At 44.1% G+C, this 20,687-nt stretch overlaps 1 protein-coding gene across 12 annotated transcripts in view; it reads left to right on the top strand.

Moving 5' to 3' along the window:
• TP53BP1 (tumor protein p53 binding protein 1) overlaps positions 1 to 20,687 on the top strand; it is an 87,532-nt gene that overhangs the window by 20,173 nt on the left and 46,672 nt on the right. For all 12 annotated transcript variants that reach the window (XR_012154135.1, XR_012154134.1, XR_012154136.1 and 9 more), the window contains 2 exons: positions 527 to 729; positions 2,087 to 3,389. Coding sequence is in view for 8 of the 12 variants with exons in the window: in XM_073304644.1 (XP_073160745.1) it covers positions 527 to 729; positions 2,087 to 3,389 (1,506 nt within the window). In the remaining 4 variants the exon portion in view is untranslated. The remainder of the gene's footprint in view (positions 1 to 526; positions 730 to 2,086; positions 3,390 to 20,687) is intronic.

A 20,687-nucleotide genomic window follows, 5' to 3' on the forward strand; every position in this document is an offset into this window, starting at 1 on the left:
GTTCAATTGACATTTAGGAGCTGGGTGGGGATGGAGCATGCTCAGTGTGGGAGAATAATGCTGCCAAACTCGGAACAACCTCTACTGAGCATGTGCAAAACAGATTTTATTTTATTTTCCACCAGGGGGTTATAACATGGGTACATTTAGGTTTATTTTCACAGAGATGGCAAAACGCACATCCCTGATACCAGGGCAAACCCTCTGGCAAATTTCAAGTCCCTTATTCAAAACAGAGATGTGGTAGAATTTCTCTAACAAAATGGTTGCATGAATTTTTTAACATGGGCAAAACATATTGTTTCCTAACCTGGTCCTAGGAAATGGCTGAACCACTTTTGCTGATTCTTCCCAAAAGAATTCAGCTTGAGACAGATGCCTCATATGAAAAATTTCAACACAAACCATTAGTTTGGCAAAGCTATCAGCAACTAAACAGGATCTTCTAATGGAATATATTAACCATTAATTTTAAGGTGTTGCTTGCAGCTATAATTAACTTTTTAATTTCCTTCTTTTAAATCAGATGAGCAGATGGATATATCTGCTCCAGCAGAAGGAGGAGACCTACAGGAGAAGCAGAAAGGAGATGAGCCAGTGGACACTGGCAGTCCACCTGTCCCACCAGAACCTCATGTACTACCACAGGTTTCAACTCCTGTATCCCAGAGTGCCCCAGCCTTTGTTCCTGGATCCTTCCCTATACCATCACAACCAGAGTTTTCCCATGTGGGTATTGAAGTGGAATTTCCCCGCTTAGTTTCTTCCTGTACCGTGGTCCCTTAAGTTTTGGTACATGGTTGATTGTAGGGGATTGGTTTTTGGCTCATTCTCTGTACCCTGATGTGTGGGGTTCTCCTGCTTAGTTGGCTATAGAGATCTTCCTCATCCCCACTAGTCATTCTATGGTATTCTATTACACCCACCATGTACCATTGTATTCTTGGAAGAAAACTGCAATGTGATTTAAGAGACTCTTATTTGATTTATTCTTGCTGCCTGTCTTTTAGTCTGTCCTAGGAAACACGTGAGATTCTCTTTACAATGGCTTTGGAAGTCTCTTTCTGATTCTGATTTGCATATCCTATGTCTCAAACTACATCCTCAGGCTAGTCTTCTGCTGGGATATGTCAGTAAAATGGGGGCTGTGTGAGACCCCAGCACCACTCTTGATTATGGAGAGAGTGAAGCACTGATATTTTGTAGCACTGCATTTAAAACGTAGTCTTTTAAGGCCTATAACTAATCATTGCAGTTTTCCTTTAAGAATTTCCTGTCTAATGTCATTTTGGTCTTTCCCTTGCACCTTTTGCTACAGGAAGTGAGGTATCCTTTTTGAATAGTGGACTCGTGTGGCTTTTTTATGACTTAAGAAGACTTCTTTTCATCCACCTAAGAGTGGGTGGGGTTTAAGGTTTTATTGGGAGAATTTAACCAAGACACACCAGTTAATAATGTCTCTTCCTGAGGAAAAGGTGACTTTGGTGCTCTGATATCGTGGCTGGTTGCTGCTGTAGAAAAACCTAATAGAGCACTTTGCATAGCTTCCTAGCACCCGGCTGACAACATAGCACCTTTCTTCCTTCCCTGTGTTTATACTGGGGGGTGTGTCATGTGAGATCAAAGAGGTATCCATCATCGTACCTCTGACCGCACAGTCCTCTCTTTTGAGATGATGATGAATGATGGTCACTTCCCTTCACAGCAGAAGGGCAGTTATTGCTCAGATAAGTGGAAAATAGTCCCCTTAAAACTTGAACAGGAGTACTTGTGGTACCTTAGAGACTAACAAATTTATTAGAGCATAAGCTTTCATGGGCTACAGCCCACTTCGTCGGATGTTAGTCTCTAAGGTGCCACAAGTACTCCTGTTCTTCTTGCGGATACAGACTAACATGGCTGCTACTTTAAAACTTGAGTTTCTGGGTGAATTTTCTGTGTCCCTGAACCAAGGTCCCTTACTAGGAGATAGGACTGCTTGTGAGCTGTTTGGGTGCCTGATGGATGGATCAGATGCCAAGCCTGTAGGCTAGAAGAATGTAAACTGTAGAGTTCTTTATTTTTCTTCTATTTTTATCCTTTTTAGGATATTTTTATTTCAACTCCAAGTCTGGAGGAGAAGCCTAGTGGAGAAGAGAGGAGTGGAGTTTTACCTAGTTCATGCTTGCCAGCAGATGTCTCTGAAACCACAGAGGCTCCACCAAAGATCCCCACAGGAGATCCTGAATTTTCCTGTAAGCTAGTACTCTCTGCAAGTGAATGCAGCCAGCCCACAAAGACAGAAGGCAACACAAGCTCTCTGAAAACCAACCAAGACAGTGAAAACACACAGGTTGAGATGGATTCTACACTGCAAGCTTCAGAGCTGAAACCCTGTTCCACAGAAAGTTACAGTGTACAACTGAGGCTGAGTGAGGACAGCCAAGCCCTGCTCAGTGAAAACTGTGAAAAGCCAAAAAGGGAGGCTGAGCGAGCTACAGGAGAACCTACCATTTGTCCTGTTGCTGAAGGTGTAGCAGCAGAAGGGTCTGTAGCACAGCTGGCTTGCATTGATCTCACATGTGATTCTGGAAGTCAGACAGCTGCCACTCTGTCTGTTCAGTCTGAGACTTCAGCACACACTCTGGGTCAAGAAGCATTGACTGAGATCAAGGAAAAGTTATCAGGAGAGGCGTCTGAATTTGAAGCAGTCCCTGAGACTCTATGTGAGGAACAAGGAGGAGAAAGGCAGGCAGAAGAGAAGCAGCTAAATGAAGAGGGATCCTCTGACCCTCTAACTCTGTCTCGGGGGCTGATTCTTGTAAGGGAAACACAGGAACATGAAGGCAAGGAAGTGATGGAAGTGGAATCCAGTGAGGCTTTTGGCAAAAACTCAGAAAAACTATGTGACCTGAGCCATGGGTTGGTACAGATGGATCCAGAGATCAGGAAAAAAGAAACCTCTAAAGATTCTAATGTGGTCGCTGAAGTTAAAAGCATGAAGGATCTGTCCCTGAAGCCTGCTCCAGAAGATGTGCCAAAGCTCAGTGAAGTTCCCCCTCAGCCTTTTGTGGGAGAGTCGTTGCAACAGCAGGATGGCTCATTGCCCCAAGTAAAGGTGGATGTTGCCCCAGGATTAGCATCATGTACCAAAAAGTGTCCAGGCAGTCCAGGGAATAGGAGTCAAGCTGAAGGTGACCTGGAATTGAAACAAGTTCAGAAGGATCAGCAGCCACCTCCAGCTCCTTTAGAGAGAGGGGATGAAGTGCCAGCAACACCGCAAGAGAGCCAGCAGCCACTTCTGATGACGTTGGAGAAGGCAGCAGATATGCCTGAAAAACCATTTAAAACGAGTAATCTGGAGCAGGAAGAGGAGAGGGCAGCTGACCAGTCCCCCTGTCCATCCAGTGGTAAGTGTATTTAATGTAGTAGTTCATCTCTGTCTAATGTGTGTTTGTAATGCAGAGGAACAGTTTTGTGTAATTCTCAAAGCTTCCCCAGTAGGGCTGATCCCATGCTATCTAAGGGGCATATTGTCTTGCAGTGATATCTAAGTGCAGAGCGGCTCCAGGACTTGATACTACTTGCATAACATGCATTTTTTCTCTTTCCTCTTCTTGGTTGTGCTGATACCATCCTCAACACTGAGGTAACTTCTGCGGGTTCCCATTTCCTTCTTTCCTAACCACTCCCTCACTCCATTATTCTGGGATTCTGCTGCCACACAACCTTGAAAACTCAGAACACTCTCTCACTGGCAAATGCTCAAGGATTTTTAGGACTTAGTGCTTTTGTTCCTAGTGAAAAAATTAAGCATGGAAGGGAGGGGACTCCTGTGGGAGTCTCATAGACTTTAAGGTCAGAAGGGACCATCATGATCACCTAATCCGACCTGTGGCCTGCCCGCTCCTGAAATAGACCCCTAACCTCTGGCTGAGTTACTGAAGTCCTCAAATTATGATTTATAGACTTCAAGTTTCAGATAATTCACCATTTGCACTAGTTTAAACCTGAAAGTGACCCATGCCCCAGAGAATGCGAAAAACCCCAGGGACTCAGCCAATCTGACCTGAGGGAAAATTTCTTCCGGACCCCAAATATGGCAGTCAGTTAGACCTTGAGCTTGTGGGCAAGATCCACCAGGCAGATACTTGGGAAAGAATTCTCTGTAATAACTCGGAGCCCTCCCCATTCATTGTCCCACCTCCAGCCTTTAGGGATTTTTGCTACTGGCAGTTGCTGATGGACCACATGCCATCATAGGCAGTCCCATCATTCCATCCCCTTCATAAACTTATCAAGTTCAGTCTAAAAGCCAGTTAGTCCTTTTACCCTAACTACTACCTTTGGAAGGCTGTTCCAGAACTTCCCTCCTCTGATGGTTAGAAACCTTCATCTAATTTCGATCTTAAACTTGTTGATGGTCAGTTTATAGCCATTTGTTCTTGTGTCCACATTGGCGCTTAACTTAAATAACTCCCTTTTCCTCCCTGCTATTTATCCCCTCAGATGTATTTATAGAGAGCAATCATATCTCCAGGCCTCTCTTTTATTGTTTTCATAATCTTCTCTTTGCATTTTCATGTTGAGTTTCTTGTTGGGAAGAAAGGAGTAACTTTGAGGTAGATGAGGCTCCCACTAAGACTAGATAGTGCGGGGGCTTGTAGGAGAGAGAGAATGGAATCACTATGGTTTGGAAAGTCTGTATCGCCAATACCAGCGCTGCTCCTGGATCCTCCATCTGCACCTGTGTTCAGACAGAGAGCCTGAGCATGGATGCCTCTACCCAAGTCTTGATGTGGATTTGCAGAGGCTGTGGCCTTTATTTCCCCATCATAGAAAGCCAGGCTGGCGAGATCATGCAGTGTGGCAGGTGCCTAGTGGTAGGCTCTCTCACGCATCCGGTGGAAGAGCCACAGGAGGAGGTGGCCAAGCTGAAGAGCATCCAGGCACATCAGGAACTCCTTGAAAATATGCATATGGAGACCTACAAGGTTAAGGAAGCAATCCAACTGGAGAGGACTTCGGAGGATAAAGCTAAAATTCAGAGGGATCTTGATAAAATTGGCGAACTGGGCTACATATGAAAAAATGAAATTCAACACAGACAAATAAAAGGTGAAAAGAAAAGGAGTACTTGTGGCACCTTAGAGACTAACCAATTTATTTGAGCATGAGCTTTCGTGAGCTACAGCTCACTTCATCAGATGTTTACCGTGGAAACTGCAGCAGACTTTATATACACACAGAAATCATGAAACAATACCTCCTCCCACCCCACTGTCCTGCTGGTAATAGCTTATCTAAAGTGATCAACAGGTGGGCCATTTCCAGCACAAATCCAGGTTTTCTCACCCTCCACCCCCCCACACAAATTCACTCTCCTGCTGGTGCTAGCCCATCCAAAGTGACAACTCTTTACATAATCAAGTCGGGCTATTTCCTGCATAGATCAAGGTTTTCTCACATCCCCCCCACCCCCATACACACACAAACTCACTCTCCTGCTGGTAATAGCTCATCTAAACTGACCATTCTCCAGGTTTAAATCCAAGTTAAACCAGAACATCTGGGGGGGGGGGGGTAGGAAAAAACAAGAGGAAACAGGCTACCTTGCATAATGACTTAGCCACTCCCAGTCTCTATTTAAGCCTAAATTAATAGTATCCAATTTGCAAATGAATTCCAATTCAGCAGTTTCTCGCTGGAGTCTGGATTTGAAGTTTTTTTGTTTTAAGATAGCGACCTTCATGTCTGTGATCGCGTGACCAGAGAGATTGAAGTGTTCTCCGACTGGTTTATGAATGTTATAATTCTTGACATCTGATTTGTGTCCATTTATTCTTTTACGTAGAGACTGTCCAGTTTGACCAATGTACATGGCAGAGGGGCATTGCTGGCACATGATGGCATAGATCACATTGGTGGATGTGCAGGTGAACGAGCCTCTGATAGTGTGGCTGATGTTATTAGGCCCTGTGATGGTGTCCCCTGAATAGATATGTGGGCACAATTGGCAACGGGCTTTGTTGCAAGGATAAGTTCCTGGGTTAGTGGTTCTGTTGTGTGGTATGTGGTTGTTGGTGAGTATTTGCTTCAGGTTGCGGGGCTGTCTGTAGGCAAGGACTGGCCTGTCTCCCAAGACTTGTGAGAGTGTTGGGTCATCCTTTAGGATAGGTTGTAGATCCTTAATAATGCGTTGGAGGGGTTTTAGTTGGGGGCTGAAGGTGACGGCTAGTGGCGTTCTGTTATTTTCTTTGTTAGGCCTGTCCTGTAGTAGGTAACTTCTGGGAACTCTTCTGGCTCTATCAATCTGTTTCTTTACTTCTGCAGGTGGGTATTGTAGTTGTAAGAAAGCTTGACAGAGATCTTGTAGGTGTTTGTCTCTGTCTGAGGGGTTGGAGCAAATGCGGTTGTATCGCAGAGCTTGGCTGTAGACGATGGATCGTGTGGTGTGGTCAGGGTGAAAGCTGGAGGCATGCAGGTAGGAATAGCGGTCAGTAGGTTTCCGGTATAGGGTGGTGTTTATGTGGCCATTGTTTATTAGCACTGTAGTGTCCAGGAAGTGGATCTCTTGTGTGGACTGGACCAGGCTGAGGTTGGTGGTGGGATGGAAATTGTTGAAATCATGGTGGAATTCCTCAAGGGCTTCTTTTCCATGGGTCCAGATGATGAAGATGTCATCAATATAGCGCAAGTAGAGTAGGGGCTTTAGGGGACGAGAGCTGAGGAAGCGTTGTTCTAAATCAGCCATAAAAATGTTGGCATACTGTGGGGCCATGCGGGTACCCATAGCAGTGCCGCTGATCTGAAGGTATACATTGTCCCCAAATGTGAAATAGTTATGGGTAAGGACAAAGTCACAAAGTTCAGCCACCAGGTTAGCCGTGACATTATCGGGGATAGTGTTCTTGACGGCTTGTAGTCCATCTTTGTGTGGAATGTTGGTGTAGAGGGCTTCTACATCCATAGTAGCCAGGATGGTGTTATCAGGAAGATCACCGATGGATTGAAGTTTCCTCAGGAAGTCAGTGGTGTCTCGAAGGTAGCTGGGAGTGCTGGTAGCGTAGGGCCTGAGGAGGGAGTCTACATAGCCAGACAATCCTGCTGTCAGGGTGCCAATGCCTGAGATGATGGGGCGCCCAGGATTTCCAGTTTTATGGATCTTGGGTAGTAGATAGAATATCCCAGGTCGGGGTTCCAGGGGTGTGTCTGTGCGGATTTGATCTTGTGCTTTTTCAGGAAGTTTCTTGAGCAAATGCTGTAGTTGCTTTTGGTAACTCTCAGTGGGATCATAGGGTAATGGCTTGTAGAAACTCGTGTTGGAGAGCTGCCGAGCAGCCTCTTGTTCATATTCCGACCTATTCATGATGACAACAGCACCTCCTTTGTCAGCCTTTTTGATTATGATGTCAGAGTTGTTTCTGAGGCTGTGGATGGCATTGCGTTCCGCATGGCTGAGGTTATGGGGCAAGTGATGCTGCTTTTCCACAATTTCAGCCCGTGCACATCGGCGGAAGCACTCTATGTAGAAGTCCAGTCTGCTGTTTCGACCTTCAGGAGGAGTCCATCTAGAATCCCTCTTTCTGTAGTGTTGGCAGGGAGACCTCTGTGGATTAGTATGTTGTTCAGAGGTATTTTGGAAATATTCCTTGAGACGGAGACGTCGAAAATAGGATTCTAGGTCACCACAGAACTGTATCATGTTCGTGGGGGTGGAGGGGCAGAAGGAGAGGCCCCGAGATAGAACAGCTGCTTCTGCTGGGCTGAGAGTATAGTTGGATAGGTTAACAATATTGCTAGGTGGGGTGAGGGAACCATTGCTGTGGCCCCTTGTAGCATGTAGTAGTTTAGAAAGTTTAGTGTCTTTTTTCTTTTGTAGAGAAGCAAAGTGTGCGTTGTAAATGGCTTGTCTAGTTTTAGTAAAATCCAGCCACGAGGAAGTTTGTGTGGAAGGTTGGTTCTTTATGAGAGTATCCATTTTTGAGAGCTCATTCTTAATCTTTCCCTGTTTGCTGTAGAGGATCTTGATCAGGTGATTCCGCAGTTTCTTTGAGAGCGTGAGGCACAAGCTGTCAGCATAGCCTGTGTGGTATGTAGATTGTAATGGATTTTTGACCTTCAGTCCTTTTGGTATGATGTCCATCTGTTTGCATTTGGAAAGGAAGATGATGTCTGTCTGTATCTGTACAAGTACAGATACTGTTTCCTCTTGTTTTTTCCTACCCCCCCCCCCCCCCCAGATGTTCTGGTTTAACTTGGATTTAAACCTGGAGAATGGTCAGTTTAGATGAGCTATTACCAGCAGGAGAGTGAGTTTGTGTGTGTATGGGGGTGGGGGGGATGTGAGAAAACCTTGATCTATGCAGGAAATAGCCCGACTTGATTATGTAAAGAGTTGTCACTTTGGATGGGCTAGCACCAGCAGGAGAGTGAATTTGTGTGGGGGGGTGGAGGGTGAGAAAACCTGGATTTGTGCTGGAAATGGCCCACCTGTTGATCACTTTAGATAAGCTATTACCAGCAGGACAGTGGGGTGGGAGGAGGTATTGTTTCATGATTTCTGTGTGTATATAAAGTCTGCTGCAGTTTCCACGGTAAACATCTGATGAAGTGAGCTGTAGCTCACGAAAGCTCATGCTCAAATAAATTGGTTAGTCTCTAAGGTGCCACAAGTACTCCTTTTCTTTTTGCGAATACAGACTAACACGGCTGTTCCTCTGAAATAAAAGGTGCTATACTTAGGGAGGAAAAACCAAATGCACAGATAGAGAATGGGGGACAACTGGTTTGGCAGCAGCACTGCTGAGAAGGATCTGGGAGTTGTGGTGGATCACAACCTTGACGTGAGTCAGCAATACAATGCTGTTGCAAAAAAAGCAAATACAGTTTTGGGTTGCATTAACAGGCGCATAGCATGCAAGTCATGGGAAATGATAATACCACTCTACTTGACGCTGGTTAGGCCTTAGCTGGAGTACTGTGTCCAGTTATGGTCACTGATGTATAGAAAGGATGTAGAGAAACTAGAAAAGATACAGAGGTGAGTGACAAAGATGGCCAAAGGGATGGAATGCAAGCCATATGAGCAAAGGCTGAAGGACCTGGGTATGTTTAATTTGGAAAAGAGGAGATTAAGGGGAGGACATGATAGCGGTCTTCAAATACTTGAAAGGCTGCCATAAACACAATGGAGAAAAACTGTTTTCTCTTTTCTCAGAAGGCGGGACAAAAGGCAATGGGTTCAAACGGTTGATAGCAGTTTTAGATTAAGTCTCAGGAAAAACTTCCTAACTGTAGGACCAGTAGGAGAATAGAACAAACTGCCTAGAGTAGTCATGGAAGCTTCTTTGTTGGAGGTTTTCAAAAAAATGCTGAATAGCCATCTGTCTTGGGTGGTTTAGACACAACAAATCCTGTATCTTGGCTGTGGGTTAGACTAGATGATACTTGTGGTCCCTTCTAGCCCTATGGTTCTAAGATTCATCCATGTGGGCACTTAGATGTCTGTGCATTGAATAAAGACTATAAATAATAAACAGGAAAAACTAGAAATACTAATTAATAATCATAATTATAACATAATTGGCATCAAAGAGACTTGATGGGATAATTCACATGACTGGAATATTGGTGTAGAAGGGTACAGCTTGTTCGAAACGGACAGGCAGGGAAAAATGAGAGGTGGGTTTGCCATGCATGTCAATGACTACATTTACACTGAAGTCAAGATTAGGGTGACCAGATGTCCTGATTTTATAGGGACAGTCACAATATTTGGGGCTTTGTCTTATACAGGTGCCTATTACTCCCCATCCCCATCTCTATTTTTCACACTGGCTTTTTATTCCTTGTCAAGATAGAAGTGGGAGGCAGACCTGTTGAAAGTCTCTGGGTAAGGATAAAAGGGGTAAAAAACCAAGAGAGATGACATGTTAGGGCAGTGGTTCTCAAACTATTGTACTGGTGACCCCTTTCACATAGCAAGCCTCTGAGTACGACCCCCCCTTATAAATATATAAACAAGTGTTTTTAATTTAACACTATTATAAATGCTGGAGGCAAAGCGGGGTTTGGGGTGGAGGCTGACAGCTCGTGACCACCCCCATGTAATAACCTCGTGACACCCTGAGGGATCCCGACCCCCAGTTTGAGAACCCCTGTGTTACGGGTTTACTATAGACCACCTAACTAGGAAGAAGAGTAGATGAGGGTTGTGGATTTTTTGTTTTGTTTTTAAAACTAATACAAAATCATCCAAAGCACAGGACTTGGTGGTGATGGGGGACTTGAAATACACAGATATCAGTTGGGAAAATAATACATCAGAGCACAGATTATCCAGCAAGTTCTTGGAAAACATTGGAGACAACTTTTTATTCCAGAACATGGAGAAAACAACTAGAGAAGAGGCTGTTTATAGATTTGATTCTGACATGTAGGGTCACACTGGTTGAGAATTTGAAGATACAAGGTAGCTTGGGTGAAAGTGATCAAGGAATGGTAGGAGAGAAACCAGCAAAATAAAGACAATGGACTTCAAATTAGACTTTAGCAAACTGAGAGATTTGGTAGGCAAGATTCTGTGGGAAGCAAGTCTAAGGGAAAAAAAGAATTGGCAGTTTTTTAAAGAGAGATTATTGAGGGCACAAGAGCAAACTATCCTAAAGCATAGGAGGGATAACAAGTATGGTAAGAGATCGCTATGGCTTAACCAGAAGATCTTCAACAACCTGAACTTATTTAAAAAAAAAAAAAACACACAAAGTGGAAACTCGGTCAAATTATGAAGGATGAATATGAAAAAAGCCCCACAAGTATGTAGGGACAAAATTAGAAACGCCAAAGCACAAAATAAGATTCAACTACCTAGGGACATAAAGGGTAACAAGAAAACATCTTACAATTACATGAGAAGCAAGAGGAAGACTAAGGACATAGCAAGTACATTACTCAATGAGAAGGGAAAGATGGTAGCAGACAATTCAGCAATGGCCAGAGTGTTAAATGCCTGTTTTGCTTCAGTTTTCACCAAGAAGATTTGCAGTTGATTTGGACGACTAACATAGTGAAGATTAATGTAAATAGGGTAGGATCTGAGGCTAAAATAAGGTCAGAACAAGTTAAGAATTATGCAGTGTTGTGCTGTGTTGGTCCCAGGATGTTACTACCTCACTCACGTTATGTCTCTGTCTTTTATTGGATCAACTTTTATTGGTGAAAGAGACAAGTTTTCAGGCTTACACAGAGTTCTTCTTCAGGTCTGGAAAATGTACTTAGTCTTTCCCTGTTGCAGGGAGTTGATGGAGCTTTTCCCCACTGCCAGACCCTTTCTGTGTGGTGGGGGAATGCTCCAGCAGCTCCCCACTAGTGGTGCCTTTCCTTGCTGCCAGAGCCTTTCTGGGCAATGGGGAAAGGCTTCAGTAGTGGGGAGGCTGCAGGGCACTACATTGCTGAAAATAGACGCATAGATAGGGGAGGCACTCTTTGGGCATGTAGAGAGCCATGTAGGGTACATACCCTAAGGGTTCAGGCATGTCCTTACTCACCTAAGCAATGCCTCATCTTCTACACTGCTGTTTATATCCGTACTAGGGGCATACAGTGTATGTACTCTACATGCCACCATAAGGAGTGTGTAGTGTAGACATACCCTTAGATACGTGTGCATCAACTCTTTAAATGCCGTTGACTGCTCATTCATATCACTGAGTACTACTTCACTTAGTGCACTGTTAGGTCATTAAACAAGAACTCTGGGTTGCTATCTCTAAATTCTGCAGGAAATTTCCCTTTTAAAAAAATTGTTTCATTTAAAATACAAGAACAAACGTAGTAATTTCACTCATTTGAAAAGATATACAAGGGAAGTTTCATTAGAAGGCAGTAGTGGTAATCTTGATATTTCAGTGTTAAATCAAAAATGAGGTTTTTTGGGCTCTGGAGTTGTCTTTGCAGGATGGACAGTCTGAGAGGTTGTCGCACAAAGTTGAGAGAAATGGATAGTAGTTGATTCCGAAATGGAGTAACTCTCTAATGATTCTCCCTCTTTCCCCCGCCCCCATATTTGTGCAAATTTTATAAGATTTTGGCCATTTCAGTGCGGGTAAGAGTGCCCTCTACAAAGAGGTGTGAAATTCCAATATCTTACAGCACCGTTTTCCACTGAACGTAGCAGTACGTTTCTTCTACAGTTGAAACTGTATTCACAACAGTTTTGCCATTGTGAACTAAATACATTGTTTTTCCTATCCTATTACTGCAGTAGAGGGATGCCTCTCGCTCTGAAGTTGATCATGAAAGTGAGGAACTGGGAATATTGAGTATCAGTAGGTGACTGTGTGTTGTCTTTATGCAGCTCTGCAAAGATTGTGTTATGCCAAGTTAACCATATCTAAACCTTCACAATGATTTTCTGGGTATATGAGCTGCTATTTGCTTTGTAGGTTCATCCATTATAGCAATATGTATATTGCTGTGATTATGGCAGGTCTTACAATGCTACATAATTCTGTTGAGCTAAATTAAACTGCTCAGTAGGAAGGCATGTTTGTGAATCATTTGGCAGATTCAGATAGGGCAGTCTGGGACCTGGACCAATGAAACACATAAAAATATTGGACTAGTTAAATTCCATCCCCTGAGGAGGAGTGACCCCTGCAGGATTGTCCCCTAAAGCTTGTTCTAGATTGTTTGTTCAGGTGATTAGTCTTTTTAGCTCTGCTCTAAAAAAACTAGACATAAAGTAATAGATATCACTGTCAAATTTTCCTACGTTGTTGTAGCAATATTGGTCCCAGGATATTAGAGAGACGACGCATGTGAGGTTATAAGTTGGTCCAATAAAAGATATTACTTCTCACCTACCTTGTGTCTTAAGACATTCAGCTTAAATTTCCCTTGCTTAACTTCTGCCCATAACTGCTTACTACTCTAAATTGTGCCACTCCCTTTTTGTTTTCAAAGACTTGTATACCTTTATAACTTCCTCTTCTCTCTCCGTCCATCAGTCTTCAATTGGCCAAGATATACTAATTTATTTGAATCTTTCCTGGTCAGTCTGTTTAGCCCCTTAATCAATTTTGTTGCTGTTCTCTAACTTACTTATCTATATCTTCCTTCCTTTTGTTGTTGTTGCCTTTTATGGCATCTTTAACTTCTTCCTGATAACTTTTCCAACTTCTTTATATTCTTTTTGGCTCTCTGCCCTTTTCCTCAGTTTTTGTGACATGGGACACACTAACTGCTGGGAATGAGAGATCCTGGTTGGAAAGGTCAAGGAAGGGTGTGCCTACATTGTAATTAAAAACATGCCTGGCCAGTGCCAACTGACTGAGGCTAGCAGGACTCTGGCTAAGGGGCTGTTTAACTGTGTTGTGGGCTCGGGCTGCAGCCCAGGCATTAAGACCCTGCAAGGTGGTAGGGTCTCAGTTTGGACTGCAATCCAAGCCCAGACATCTACACCACAGTTAAATATCCCCTTAGCCCAAGCCCTGCTAGCTCAAGTCAGCTGATATGCGCCAGCCCCTGGTTTTTAATTGCAGTGTAGGCATCCCCGAAGTGGCAGATTTCCTTATGCCTGAACAGAAGTCGTTGAGATGAAGTCCAAGTGTTAGAGGGAAGTTTGGATGAAATGAGATCACTGAACATTTGTGTGTCTTCAATACCAGACTTTGTGAAAAACATGACCACATAATAGGATGGAACAATCCAATAAATGAGAAGAGACTTTTGGAGTTTGAAAGTATGATGAAGACCATAAGCACATTATTTAGTGAGATGGAAGAGAAACATGGAGAAGTGTTGTGTGTGTGTGTGTGTGTGTGTGTGGATATTTGATTGGGGGTGGAATATGGAAATGCATAGATTCCAAGGCCAGACGGGACTGTTGTGATCATCTAGTTTGACTACCTGGATAACACAGGCGATAGAACTTCCCCAAAATAATTCCTAGAGCAGATCTTTTAGAAAAGCATCCAGAGTTGATTTTGAAAATTGTCAGTGATGGAGAATCTCCCATTTTGAGCTGTAGCTCACGAAAGCTTATGCTCTAAATTTTAGTCTCTAAGGTGCCACAAGTACTCCTTTGCTTTTGATGCGGTCTCATATGGCATTCTTATGAACAAATTAGGGAAATATGGTTTAGATAAAATTACCATAAGGTGGGTGCACAACTGGTTGGAAGACCATACTAAGAGTAGTTATCAATGGTTTACTGTCAGACTGGGACTGTCTATGAAATGGTTCAGTCCTGGTCCGGTACTAGTCAATATTTTTGTTAATATTCCCTCCATGGCTGATGGAGCGGAGAGTATGCTTATAAAATTTGCAGATGTCAAAATGGGAGGGAGTTGCAAACACATCAGAGGAAAGAATTAAAATTCAGAGTGACCTTGATAAATTGGAGAATTGGTCCGCAATCAGATGAAATTCAATAAAGACAAGTTCAAAGTATTGCACTTAAGAATGAAAAATCAAATGCATAAATAAAAATTTGGGAATAACTGGCTAGACAGCAGTCCTGCAGGATTGTAAAAAAGGCAAATATCGTTCTGGGATGTATTAACAAGAGTATTGTATGTAAGAAGTGAGAGGGAATTGTTTCACTCTGTTTGGCACTGATGAGGCCTCAGCTGGAGTTATGTATCCAGTTTTGGGCACCACGCTTTAGGAAAGATGTGAACAAACTGGAGAGAGTCCAAAGGAGAGCAGCAAAAATAAGGTATAGAAAACCTAGCCTGTGAGGAAAAGTTCAAAGAACTTGTCCTATTTAGTTTAAAGAAGAGATGGCAGTGGAGGGAATGTGATAAGTCTTCAAATATGTAAAAGGTTGTAATAAAGAGGACTGTGATTGTTCACCATATCCACTGAAGGTAGGACAAGAAATACTTAGCCTAGTTTTCAACAAGGGAGAGTAAGGTTAGATAGTAGGAAAAACTTTTTAAGTATAAGGATAGTTAAGCAGCAGAATAAGTTACTTAGGTAGGTTGACTTGTTTAGCCTAACCGAAAAAAGGCTAAGGGGAAATATGATTGCTCTCATATATACATCAGAGGGATAAATACCAGGGAGGGAGAGGAGTTATTTAAGTTAAGAACCAATGTGGACACAAGAACAAATGGCTATAAACTGATCATAAACAAGTTTAAGCTCGAAATTAGATGAAGGTTTCTAACCATCAGAAGAGGGAAGTTCTGGAACAGCCTTCCAAGGGGAGCAGTGGGGGCAAAAAACTTAACTGGCTTTAAGACTGAGCTTGATAAGTTTTTATGGAGGGGATGGGGCTTCTTATGATGGCATGTGGCACATCGGCAACTGTCAGTAGCAAAAAATCCCCAACGTCTGGAGATGGGACACTGTATGGGGAGGGCTCTGAGTTATTACAGAGAATTCTTTCCCAGGTATCTGCCTGGTAGACCTTGAGCATGTGGGCAAGATCCAATTAATTGCCATATTTGGTCTTGGGAAGGAATTTTCCCCCACATGGGATTGGCTGAGACCCTGAGGGTTTTTCGCCTTCTCTGCAGCATAGGGCATGGGTCACTTGCAGGTTTAAACTAGTGTAAATGGTGAGTTCTCTGTAACTTGAAGTCCTTAAACCATGATTTGAGGACTTTAGTAACTCAGCCAGAGGTTAGGGGTCTGTTACAGGAGTGGGTGGGTGAGGTTTTGTGGCCTGCAATGTGCAGGAGGTCAGACTCGATGGTCCCTTCTGACCTTAATGTCTATGAGTTGTGGAATCCCCATCTCTGGAAGCTTTTAAAAACAGGTTAGAGAAAAACATTGGACAGGGATGCTTTACGTGAACTTAAAACTGGCTTAGCATATAGTCATGGACTAAGTGAGCCCTCGACGTCCCTTCCCTCCCTAAATTTTTGTGATTCTATCTTGGGTTGTGCTCTGCCTCAGTAGGGACTTCTGTTAGCACAGGAAAGCAGCGGTTCCTTTACTAGACTGGATCTAGATATCTGATAGTAGGACAGGATTGATTGAAAACAAAATAACGCTTTGAAAGCAGTTCAAGGTTTGGGCGAGAAAGTAGAGGTTCTTGGGGCCAAGGAGACTTAGTAGCCTCTAAATATCCAGGAATAATTTCCTGTGTTGTAGTAGTAGTTATTTTATTCAGAGCTGACAGTGTGCTCCGTGTTGTATAAAGATTCCTGTTCATTGGGGAGTCAGGTCTCTTACTTTGGATTAACAGGACGCTCCTTCTGCCCTTCTTCAGTTGTTTTTATTGCTTGGCATTGTGTAACGTACCAGATATTATGTTGTCTTAACATGTATCAATTCCTGTACTGGATGGAATCGGACCCAGTCAAGGGTTTTTATGTTGTCCCCTATTGGCTGAACATTGCAAAAGAGGTAATAGCCTTAATACTAGTAAGATACTGGATCAGAAATCCTTTGTGATTGCGCATTATTGTGCATGTCCATTTCATTTCAAGTGCACCAGTGTCAGAGAATTTCCCCTTAGTAGTACTTGTCAAGGCAGTGCATGTGTCATCTGCTGTCTCGTACTGCTGCATGATGGTTTCTTCGTACTCCCTGTGGTCAGTAGTCAAAGTGCGTTAGCTTGCTTCTACAAGCGTTATTTCTCAAGGAAATTGTTCTTGTGTATATAGTTGGTACGTGATTTTTAGTAGTTGTATAGTATAGTTAGTGTAGATTTAACGTAGTTTAGTAGATCTTGCAGAGTCCCACTTGTTCTGGATCCTGATGCCCAGTACCTGGGGATACCTCAGTTTCTGGGCCTTAAGCCTTGCACTGGTTGCAGAAAATCTATGCCAGTGAGTGAACCTCATTCTTAGTGTCTAAAGTGCCTTGGCAAGGGTCATCTGAGACAGGTGCTAGATCTGCAGGGACTTCATGCCCCAAACTAGAAAAGATAGGAAGGTGAGGCTTTGTCACCTTCTCATGGAGGCTGTCTTGTGTCCAGCTTTGGAGATTTTCTGCTCAGGGTGAGGACTGATTGCTCAATAAGAAGTGGTCCTTTGAACGTTTGAGTCTCAGCACCACTCTCATTTCCTGGTGCCAAGGAAGAATCATTGGCAGGATGCTTAGAAGGACTCATCTTCCAAAAGATCAAGGTTTCCAACACCATCAACCAGCAAAGAAGCTGAGAAACTGGTCCTCAGAGAGGAGAAACTCCCTGGTGCTGACAGCACCTCAGGTAGGGTGGTTGACTCCAGCTGTTGCTGGAGCACTGTCTCACTTCGTGGTGCCAACCCCTTCAATGCAATAGCAGCCGTATCAAGGGAACCTCTGTGCCAACAACCTTGGAGGCATATGCAGCTGCTTGGAATCTCCTGTGCCTCTCGGTACTGGCCTCTCCAGTGGTTCAGGAGACATCTTGTCTGGTGCTGATAAACCCTTAGACTGACTTATCTTCCAGAAAAGATCAACTATCAGTACCATGATTGGCTTTGCTTCCTCCTGCACCTCTGTGCCTGGTGCTGCCAAGAGACAAGCCTAGTATGCTTTCCTCAGTACTGTCATGTGTATCAGCCTCTGGATAGGAAGTTTCAGAGTAACAGCCGTGTTAGTCTGTATTCGCAAAAAGAAAAGGAGGACTTGTGGCACCTTAGAGACTAACCAATTTATTAGAGCATAAGCTTTCGTGAGGAAGTGTTATTCTCCATCCCAGGATTTTTGCCCTTGGTTTCCAGCAGGAGTTCCTCATTGGTTAAGGAGCATGGATCCTTGCTATGGAAGAGGTTGGTGCCCAGTGCTCTCCCAATGGCCATATTGGAACTCATTGGGGTTTCCTCCCACCATCAGATCCTCCCCTCACCCTACTCCTAATGCCAGGATAGTGCGTGCTATGAGACTTGCAGAGTCACTGCTGGTACCGAACTGGGTACTGAGCACGTGTAAACTGCCCTCCATTGGAACCTCCATTGGAGAAGGTTACTGGCGGCTCCACCTTAACCTGCTTTGGCTTCCTCCTCATCCTCCCCAATGAGGCGGTAGTGTCCAGGGGCCTTACCTCTTCAGGATAATGACAAGACATATCAGGACCTGTTGAAGAGGGTGGCCTCCTCTCCAGACATACAAGTGGAGCTGGTTCAGGAGAGCTCACGTCATGTGGTGGATATTTTGGTTTCAACAGGGCCCTCCTGCATTGCTGTCCCCATAAACAAGGCCATTCCAGGAGTGCTTTGTGGCAAACACCATCTTCTCTATCAACAGTGGTCAAAAGGATTGAACGGAGGTACCTTGGCTCCTGACTGGGGTAAGAGCACTTTTACACACACCCCACCACTACCAGAGTCTTGGTGGTTTGGCAGTGAATGAGAAGGAGCATGACTGGCAGCCTGCTTCTAACCCAAAGTTGAGAGGCAAAGAAACTCATCTGCAGCAGTGGATTCCATATCCTGAACCAGCAAGCCGTGCTGGGAAGATAAGATTTCTCCCTCTGGTACAATGTTCTCAAAATGGCAGACAGGTTATCAGAATGCCAGAAAAGAGTTTCAGGCAGTAGTGGATGAGGGAAAGCTGGTGGCTAGGACCCCTGCCTCATCCAGAGCAGCCTGGAGAGAGAGAGACTGCAACTGTGGCCATGGCATCTGCTGTCACAATATGTAAGTGTTCATGGGTCCAGTCATCAGGTCTTCCTGGATAGTCTGTTGGACCAGCTGTGGATCTCTCCTTTGAGGGTCTAGCCCTTTTTCCCCCAGGAGACTGATGATAAACTCTGCAGTCTCAAGGGGTACTTTGAAGTCTTTGAAGATTTATGCTCCACTCCCTAAAAAGAAGCAATTCCATCCTCAGTCATTTTACTGTTACCAACTCTTTTTGCCTACGTAACTTGACCAGTCTTGGTGGGATTGGGAGAGTCATAGGAAGAGACACCCCTCTCCCCCCCCCATCATTTTTCATCTACTTTGAGAGTCATCCAGACAGCCTGAGAATGCCATGCAGTCTGACTGCCTTGTTTGAGGACAGCTTACCAGTTTACCTTATATCCTAGCCCTGTTTTTTCTAACAAGTTATCCCACTTCCTAAGTGTTTGGACCCATACTACCACAGGTTGGTGGGGGTGGGGTGGGAGGGGTGGTTCTCCACATATACCTATTTGCAGCTCATCACAACAGAAAGTGTCACTAATTTTGTTCAAGATCAGGCCACGGTCCCGGGTCCCTGATGGATGCTTTCCTGTTGCCTGGAAAGACAAACTTACCCTCCAGTTCCATTCATTCCCAGAGTAGTGTTAAAGAACATGCTCTCATGTTCCTCAGCACTGGCATGGCCTTGTCAGTATTGGTTTTCCACTCTGCTGAGCCTTGCAACCAGCGCTCCATTAACACCAGAGCCACACTGGATCTCACATGACCACGGTAGTCTCCTTCATCTCAGCCTAGTTGTCCTTAATGTTACAGCCTGCATGTTCCATGATTAATGCCTCAGTGTTTAAGGGATATCAGAATTTACTCACAAATAGCAGTAAACCTTCTAGGTATGTTTACTTGCTAAGTGAAAATGGTTCTTCTTGTGATTTCAGCAAAAAAAAATGGTTCTCCCGTCTGGGCACCTATACAGCATGTTCTGGACTGTGTTATACATGGTCTTTCCATCAGGGTTCACCTGGCAGCTATCTCCGCTTTCCGTCCTGCACTTGATGATCACTCACTTTTCTCCAATCCCCCATCACCCAGGTTTTTGAAGGATCTGTTCAGGTTATATCCCCAAGTAGAGAGTCCTATTCCTCCTCAAGACTCAAATCTTAACTATGATATGGGGTCCACCCTTTGAACCGCTGGCCACCTGTTGCTTCATCTTTCAATGGAGGCAGCCTTTTTGGTGGCAGTTGCCTCTATGAGGTGATCAGGAGAATTGAGAGCCCTAGTATCTGACCGGCCATATACAGTCTTTTGGATGAGGGCGTAAGTACCTTGCCCTCACAAGATTTCTCATCACAGTGGTTTCTCACGTCTCCATCAATCCGTGGTATACTTACCAACTTCCTTTCCTAAGCCTCTGATTGATAAGGATGAGGAGAGACTTAACACTCAGGATGTCAGGAGAGTGTTAGCTTTTTACTTGGACAGGACTAAATTGTTTAGGTCATTCTCACAACAGTTCGTGATAGTCACGGATAGGATCCAGTCTCCTCTCAAAGAATCTCGTTACAGATTTCCTCCTGCGTATGTTTGTTACAGCGTTGCCATTGTAACTACACTAGCAGCGCCCTCAATGAGATCACAAGCATCTTCTGTAGCATTTCTAGCTCAATTACCTGTACAGGACTTTTTTAGAGCTGCAACTTGGTCATCAGTATATTCTTTTGCATTTCACTGTGCCATCTCTCAACAGGCTAGAGACCATGCCAAATTTGGACGTGTCCTTCGGTCATTATTTAGGTAGACTCCAGTCCCACCTCCAGGTTGAACTGCTTTTAAATCCCCTGAAGTGGAATGGATGTGTGCAATCAATTGTAGAAAAACTGTGACTAACTTGTCCTGTAACTGTTGTTCTTTGAGATGTGCTGTGCGTGTCCATTCCACGACCCACCCTCCTTCCCCTCTATGCTGGAGTCTGTCTGGTAAGAGGAAACTAAGCAGGGTCGGGGAAAGCTCTGCCCTTTATACCATTGTGCAGCACTATGAGGAAGCGAAGGGCTATGCATTGCTCTGATGGGTAGTGCTAAAGCAGAGGTGGGCAAACTACGGCCCGTGGGCCACATCTGGCTTGCAGGCCCATCCTGCCTG

This window comes from Lepidochelys kempii, chromosome 10, assembly GCF_965140265.1.
Source record: "Lepidochelys kempii isolate rLepKem1 chromosome 10, rLepKem1.hap2, whole genome shotgun sequence".
NCBI classification, from domain to species: Eukaryota; Metazoa; Chordata; order Testudines; family Cheloniidae; genus Lepidochelys; species Lepidochelys kempii.